This window comes from Danio rerio, chromosome 20 (assembly GCF_052040795.2).
Source record: "Danio rerio strain M-AB ecotype USA chromosome 20, GRCz13ab, whole genome shotgun sequence".
Lineage (NCBI taxonomy): Eukaryota > Metazoa > Chordata > Actinopteri > Cypriniformes > Danionidae > Danio > Danio rerio.
The window spans coordinates 50,384,848-50,393,559 of NC_141040.1; the positions used below are offsets into that span (position 1 = coordinate 50,384,848).

At 35.8% G+C, this 8,712-nt stretch overlaps 4 protein-coding genes across 4 annotated transcripts in view; 2 read left to right on the plus strand and 2 right to left on the minus strand.

Moving 5' to 3' along the window:
• The window catches only part of taar10a (trace amine-associated receptor 10a), a 79,173-nt gene that overhangs the window by 57,954 nt on the left and 12,507 nt on the right, over positions 1-8,712 (minus strand). The window lies entirely within an intron of this gene.
• Positions 1-8,712, minus strand: part of taar10 (trace amine-associated receptor 10) — a 92,954-nt gene that overhangs the window by 50,470 nt on the left and 33,772 nt on the right. The window lies entirely within an intron of this gene.
• LOC147839468 (uncharacterized) overlaps positions 288-8,712 on the plus strand; it is a 101,419-nt gene continuing 92,994 nt past the window's right edge. Inside the window, exon 1 of the mRNA XM_087298857.1 lies at positions 288-517. The gene's annotated coding sequence lies outside the window, so the exon portion shown is untranslated. The remainder of the gene's footprint in view (positions 518-8,712) is intronic.
• taar15 (trace amine associated receptor 15) lies at positions 3,394-4,380 on the plus strand. The gene is given in 1 exon segment (NM_001083039.1): positions 3,394-4,380. A coding segment is annotated over 1 exon segment (987 nt).

An 8,712-nucleotide genomic window follows, 5' to 3' on the forward strand; every position in this document is an offset into this window, starting at 1 on the left:
CTTGGAGAGTCTTTATTCCATTAACCAATCATGAAGATATTTTGAAGAAGGTTGAAAGCTGTAACCACAGGCTTCCGTTGTAGAAAAAACAAAGGAAAGGCTTTATTTTGATGGTCCCTACTGCACATTTTGTTGAGTAAAAGTTCCATTGCAACTACATGTCAGTTAATTCTCATTTGAGTATTAGTAGACCATCTGCTTAATATCTGTTGATTCCGCTCCTTCAACAGACATTTAAGTGACTATAAGAAACAACTTACACTAACCCCAATATAACAGTCTACTACTGAGCAATTCCAGCGTTATGGATGTGACATTTGCAATATAACTCAAAGCATAAATTCACAGAGAAAGTATATGTTAACATTATATTGAAACATCTGTTATTGTTTTCCAAAACTACAAATCACAAAGTTATAGAAGCAGAAAAATATCAATCTGTAAACATTTTTTATACTTAAAATGAGGGAAATAAACATGCGTTACAGATTTGACCAAAAACGTTTGAAAGTTTACAGTTTACAACATACTTTGTAGAAATTCTGTGAACTAAACTGCGGGACCCAAAAGAAACAATGCTAATCAAAAGGAGAAGAGTTGGACCACTACAGAACAAACATAACTGCTTTTATTTTATTTGACATTTTTTGTATTTATGAGGGAAAAACATGGTTATCACTGTAAAAAAAAAAAATCTGTAATTTTACTGTTCATTTCTGGCAGCTGGGGTGCCCGTAAAATAACGGCCATTAAATTACAGAAATATACCGCCAAATAATGGCCATTAGATTATAGAAATATACCGTAAAAAAATAATGGCCATTCGATTACAGAAATATACTGTAAAATAACGGCCATTAAATTACAGAAATATACTGCCAAATAACGGCCATTAGATTACAGAAATATACCGTAAAATAACGGCCATTAGATTACAGATATATACTATAAAATAACGGCCATTAGATTACAGAAATATACCGTAAAATAACGGCCATTAGATTACAGAAATATACCGTAAAATAACGGCCATTATATTACAGAAATATACCATAAAACAATGGCCATTAGATTACAGAAATATACCGTAAAATAACGGCCATTATATTACAGAAATATACCATAAAACAATGGCCATTAGATTACAGAAATATACCGTAAAACAATGGCCATTAGATTACAGAAATATACTGCCAAATAACGGCCATTAGATTACAGAAATATACCGTAAAATAACGGCCATTAGATTACAGAAATATACTGTAAAATAACGGCCATTAAATTACAGAAATCTACTGCCAAATAACGGCCATTACAGAAATATACCGTAAAATAACGGCCATTAGATTACAGAAATATACCGTAAAATAATGGCCATTAGATTACAGAAATATACCGTAAAATAACGCCCATTATATTACAGAAATATACCATAAAACAATGGCCATTAGATTACAGAAATATACCGTAAAATAACGGCCATTAAATTACAGAAATATAACATAAAATAACGGCCATTAGACTACAGAAATATACCGTAAAATAGCAGCCATTAAATTACAGAAATATACCATAAAATAACGGCCATTAGATTACAGAAATATACTGTAAAATAACGACCATTAAATTACAGAAATATACTGTAAAATAATGACCATTAAATTACAGAAATATAATGTAAAATAATAGATATTAAATTACAGAAATATACCGTAAAATAATGGCCATTAGATTACAGAAATATACTGTAAAATAACGACCATTAAATTACAGAAATATAATGTAAAATAATAGATATTAAATTACAGAAATATACCGTAAAATAATGGCCATTAAATTACAGAAATATACCATAAAATAACAGCCATTAGATTACAGAAATATATCGTAAAATAGCAGCCATTAAATTACAGAAATAAACCATAAAATAACAGCCATTAAATTACAGAAATATACCATAAAATAACGGCCATTAAATTACAGAAATATACCATAAAATAATCTATATTAAATTACAGAAATATACCATAAAATAATGGATATTAAATTGCAGAAATATATTGTAAAATAACGGCCATTAGATTGCAGAAATATACTGTAAAATAACAACCATTAAATTACAGAAATATAATGTAAAATAATGGATATTAAATTACAGAAATATACCTAAAAATAATGGCCATTAATTACAGAAATATACCGTAAAATAACTGTCATTAGATTACAGAAATATAAGGTAAAATAACGGCCATTAGATTACAGAAATATACTGTAAAATAACGACCATTAAATTACAGAAATATACCATAAAATAACAGATAATAAATTACAGAAATTTCCTTGAATTTAAATTTCTGTTAAATTTCGGTTATTTAACAGCCATTATTTTACAGTAAATTTCAGCAATTTAACGGCCATTATTTTACTTTTTTTTCCCGGCACCCCAGCTGCCGGAAATCAACCGTAAAATTACAGATTTTTTTACAGTGTATGTGACGTCTCTCTGTTATGGATGTGACGAATGTAAAATTGCTATTTGTATGACTTTAGTAAATAAAGTATAATTGTTTGAAAACACTGACAGATACAATTTTGAGTATTTTTACAGTCCTGTAAATTACGAACCTAAAAAAAAAAAAAAAAAAAAAAACATAGAAAGCGTTTTGGTATTTTTGGTAAAAATGTAATTTCTTTCATGGCAAGGTTGACATTTGCATGGAATTGCTCTTATAATCTAATGAGAATTAGTTGGCATGTAGATGTAATGTAACTTAAATTAAGCAAAATGCATTAAAGGGACCATCAAAATAAAGTGATACCAAAACAAATACGATGGAAATCAAAGGTTTCCAGCTTTTTTTCAGAATGGAATATTTTATTGTCTTTGCACAGGTATAAGGAATGTGCAAACCCCAAGTTACAAACACTATGTGCAGAAATTGCAATATTTTAAATACAACAAACTTACCAAAGTTAATTTAACTGAACAAAAACACAAAGGGCCTGGACATGTCTGTCAAAACAATATTCTTTTGTGCTCCACAAAAAGTCAAAAAGGTTTAGATCATGCAAAGGATGCATAAATGCAGATAACGTTTTCGGTTTGGTTTCTGTGAGCTATCTGTTTAAGTAATTATTCCTATTCTCTAAATTGCCAAAAAGTCACATTTTAAAATGCTTTGCTTGTGAAATTGTTTGCAGATATGCAAATCGTCTACATTTGAAGTCAGTAAACTCAGCAGTCGACGCATTAATTATTGGCCTCTCCCATAAACAACGCCTATCATTTTCCTTATATAAACAAGCTGCCAGTGAAACCAGCTTTAGGATTTTTCCATCTGCAGGCAAGTCATGAACATGGGCATTACTCTTTAATGCAGTCAAGCCTTTTTCATGGAATTTCTGGAGCATAACTGCCTTTCCCACTTGAACACAAGCTGCTCTCTGGACTTTCATTTGAGTTATGTCAATGTATTTTTGTTCTTGTACATATCTGCGATCTCTGTTCTGACTGTGTGTGGAAATCTACTCGTCATCGTCTCTATAACAGTTTTCAAGCAGCTTCATACACCGACCAACCTCCTCATCCTCTCGCTGGCCATATCTGACCTGTTGGTGGGAATCTGTCTGATGCCGGTTGAAAGCATCAGAAGCATCAACTCCTGTTTTTACATGGGAAAGTCCCACTGTCATATATTTCATAGCATTATGTCCATTGTTGGCTCTGCTTCCCTTATGAACATCATGTTAGTGGCTATTGATCGTTATTTTGCAGTGTGTAATCCGCTTCTGTATATGTCCAAAATGACAATTAGAAAAGCTCTGATCTGTGTATGTTTAGGATGGACTGTGTCCATCTGTTATAATCTTGTACCAGTGAATTTGGGAAATTCAGACCCGACAGGAGCTGTTGTGGTCTGTTTAAGGGAATGTGCAGTGGCTGTCAGCAATTCATGGGGTCCCGCTGACTTAATAGTGAGCTTTATTGCTCCATGTATTATGATGTTAATTCTGTACACAAGAATTCTCACAGTGGCCTTAAAACAAGCCAAAGCCATTTCTAACATGACAAAGAAAAATGGATCTCAGCCATCCAGGAAATCAGAGGTAAAGGCAACCAAAACCTTGAGCACTATTGTCTTTGTGTATTTTATTTGCTGGATTCCCTGGTATGTCATTATGCTGAAGATGGAACAATTTAACAAGTTGCCTGTGAGCATTTCTGCTTTTTTATGTCTATTTTACACAAATTCATGCATCAATCCCTTTATATATGCAATATCGTATCCCTGGTTCAAAAGGTCAGTGAAACTTGTGGTTAGCCTAAGAATACTGCAGACAGCAACTAACCAGTTGAACTTATTTGCTGAAGACTGTTAATATGGAATACTTAATAATACTAAATGTTAACGGTTTTGATTATCTTCTTTGGCCTATAAATCTCTTGCCTAAATTACATGTTTAGCATGATGCAAAAAACATTGACGTGAAACTGAATCAATAAACTAGAATGTGTAGACCCTTCGTACACTTAAACAAAAAAAGGAAGTATACTTTCAGTCTTTTTATGTACTACAACACTAAAACTGCTAGTTAACTACACTAGTAATTAACAGTTTTATTGATTCTCAGGCAGGTTTCAGCATGGAATACAGAATACAACTCTGAAAAGAATCAACATTTTGTTTTTTTGTTTTTGCCCTATTATTGACCCACCCCAAACTAATCCCCAACTACTACTTTAAGGTTCTGGCTTGGCTAATAGTAAATATAATTAAGGCCTCTATCTTATATAATGAAGAAAACATTTAAATAAAATACAATAAAAATTAAATGAAACAAATGAATGGGTAAGTTTAATCAATAACATATCAAATTTAAACTGTTGACATCAGAATATTTCTCATACATTTATTACTGTTCCATTTCCAAACAGTTTAAGTACGTGGACCATTTTTTAAAGTATAGGTTTAGCTTGTCCATTTGCTTATGAGACATTTTTTCAAATGCGGCCACTCTAGCAAGCTCTACTGCCCATTCTTGGAAGGAAGGGGCCTCCTCTGATTTCCAGCTCCTAAGAATTATTTGTCTGCCAATCAGTAAACTGGTTTGGACCCAAAATTTTATGTTTTGCTAGTTAACTACACTAAGAATGATTGCATTATTTTGTCTGTGTGTGTTTGTGTGTGTCTGCGTATTGTGCAGTTGTAAAAGTTAATTTGTTGCCCAAATTCTGAGCATGGGACAAAGTTCACGAACTAATTATTTACCACAAGTATTACGACTAGTTGTGCACGTAAAGTCAACTACTGCCACAGTCATACTACACTTAAATATATTTCATATACAAAAAGCTGACAAGTTCATATATTCACATAGTAGCTCATTCATTCATTTTTACAGTGGAATGAACCGCCAACTTACCCAGGATACGTTTTACTCAACATATGCCCATCCAGCTGCAACCCAGTACTGGGAAATATCCATACACACTCATTTACACAGATACACTACAGTCAATTTAAATGGCAACAGGGGGAGAACATGCAAACTCCACACAGATATGTCAACTGACCCAGCCGGGTCTCAAACCAGTGACCGTCTTGCAGCGAATCGACAGTGATAACCACTGAGCCAACGTGTCACCCAGTTTTAGGACAATTTGATTAAAGTTTTTGATCCATTTTAAATGTTGACTACTGTATACCTAAAATGCACATATTCCAAGTATACTTGGTTTGTAGTTGACTTTACTCCTTTAATTGAGTGGCCTATTAAATATTTCTCTCACATAATATTGCATTTTTCACAAGTTTCTGAGATAAAGCTCAGGGCTAACTTTCAGTAACTCGCAGCGACAGATCTTAAAGTACATCCATGTCATTGGAGTTTCTGTATTTGTTTATTTTTATTAAAAGCTGCTTAAATGCCCTAATTTAACAAAGGCCTATCTTATTCATTCATTCATTCATTTTCTTGTCGGCTTAGTCCCTTTATTAAGCCGGGGTCGCCACAGCGGAATGAACCGCCAACTTATCCAGCAAGTTTTTACACAGCAGATGCCCTTCCAGCCACAACCCATCTCTGGGAAACATCCACACACACACATTCACACACACACTACGGACAATTTAGCCAAACCAATTCACCTGTACTGCATGTCTTTGGACTGTGGGGGAAAGCGGAGCACCCGGAGGAAACACACGCGAACGCAGGGAGAACATGAGAACATGCAAACTCCACACAGAAACGCCAACTGAGCCGAGGCTCAAACCAGCGACCCAGAGACCTTCTTGCTGTGAGGCGACAGCACTACCTACTGCGCCACTGCTTCGCAGGCCTACCTTAGTGAAAAACAAATATGCCAAGTATTCTTGCAGATAGACTAATTGTCAGTATAGAGCTTAGGGAACATGTCATAAGCATCGCTATGCATTATGGGTGTTTAGGACAAGGGAGCCTGATTCCAATTGATATCTATTAATTATTTGTATCACATACACACTCATCAGCAAAAAAACTGTAAGTGTTTGTACTAAATTTAATGAAGGAAATCAAACATGGAGATGTTTTCTTGCTCACTGATGCCCTTTTAGTTAGTTATGGATAAACTCATTGATTTATTTGATCCGCTTTGGATGCACCCCCTCTGTACAGTATCTCTGATCGGCTTCTCCAGTTACACTTCACCACTGGACACAGAATGTTATGGAATGCATATTTTCAGCTTCTCAGGGCGTACTCACACTATGCTATCCGAACCGTGCCCAGGCCCGTTTCCCGGATCGTTTGAGAAGTGTGAGTGCACTGAATCGGGCTCAGGCACAGTTGACTTGGCCGACCCTGGCCCGGTTGGAAGAGGTGTGCTTGAGCCAGATTCACTTGGGCTTTGGTGCGTAACGCTTGTAGTGTGAGTGCAAAACGTGCCAAAGCCCGAAACTGAAAGCGAGACGTGACTTTTAGGGGACTTTCATATGGATTTATTAATCAATCTTACTGTTTAGTGAACGCAAACTGCCGTAGTTTATTAAATACGCAAACTCCCCACAGCATGACAGCTGTGCACCTTCAGCAAACCTCATAATTCCTGCAGTGCGAGGGCTTTTTGATTGTTTATGAGCGCCAAAAGTGGCGGTTCGGCGAAAATCTGTTCGGCGAAATATCTGACTGCGTGTCACCGCATCCCTAAGGACTGTTTGGCGAAATATTTGACTGCATGTCACTGCATATCAAACGACGGAAACGATATAGCTAGAGAAGTCTCCACTGTGCTGAGCGAGAGCGCTTACTGAACAGCGCAGCAGCGATGACGTAAGTGTGCCCAGGCCCGATTGTAGTGTGAGTGCGGGCCGTCGGGGGAGACGGGAGGGGGGACAAGCGTGCTATGGCCCGGTTCGAGGCAACTGTACATAGTGCGAGTACGGCCTCAGACACACAAAGAGCGTTTATGAAGGTATATACATGATAGAGAATTTTATTTTTAGTGCTTGTGAGATGTTTTTTTTTTTATATATTACTATATATTACTATATATTACTAGATATTAGAAGATATTATTGTTGTTGTTTTTTTTCTGTGAAGCTAAGCAGGGCTGAGCCTGGCCAGTACCTGGATGGGAGACCACATGGGAACACTAGGTTGCTGTTGGAAGTGGTGTTAGTGAGGCCAGCAGGGGGTGCTGCCTAATGCCCCAGTATGAGTGAAGGGGACACTATACTGTCAGTGGGTGCCGTTTTTCGCATGAGACGTTAAACTGAGGTCCTGACCCTATGTGGTCATTAAAAATCCAATGGCACATGGCAAGAGTAGGGTATAACCCTGGTGTCCTGGCTAAAGTCCCTCAATCGGCCCTTACAATCATGGCCTCCCAATCATCCCCATCCACCGAATTGGCTCTATCACTGTCTCTCCACTCCACCAACAGCTGGTGTGTGGCGAGCGCACTGGCCCCATTGTCTTGTGGCTGCTGTCGCATCATCCAAGTGGATGCTGCACACTGGTGGTGGTGTGGAGAGACCCCCCTCATGATTGTGAAGCACTTTGGGTGTATGGCCATACAAGATAAATACGCTTTATAAATACACACATTACATTACATTACAGTACATTACAAATTTTTTGATGGTTAGTTAATTTTGCTAACAAATTTTACTTTTAAAAGAACTAATTTTGTGCAAGGTATATTTTAACTGTAGTTAAATTATAGTAATTCTCAACATTTATGAATTGAGTGTTTTTTGTATACTTTAAGTAAACTTGCACATAGCCTACAACACTAAAACTAAAATTTAACAAAGAGTACGCTAAGAGCGATTGCATTATTTTGTGTGTGTGTGTGTGTGTGTGTGTGTGTGTGTGTGTGTAGTTGTAGTTAATTCGAAGCCCAAATTCTGAGCTTGGGGCAAACTAACCATTTACTACAAGCATTATGACTAGTTGTACACTTAAAGTGTACTGTTACACTTATACTACACTAAAAGCTGGCCAATTTAGTTCTATGATATATTCAAGTATTACAAGTAGCTCATACCAAGCGTTCCCAAACTATTCAGCTAGTGAGCCCCAAAATAACAATTCCAGTGACTCGCAACCCAAACAGTACAACATACAAACAGTGCACATAAAAAATAAATAATTAAATATATATATATATATATATATATATATATATATATATATATATATATATATATATATATATATATATATATA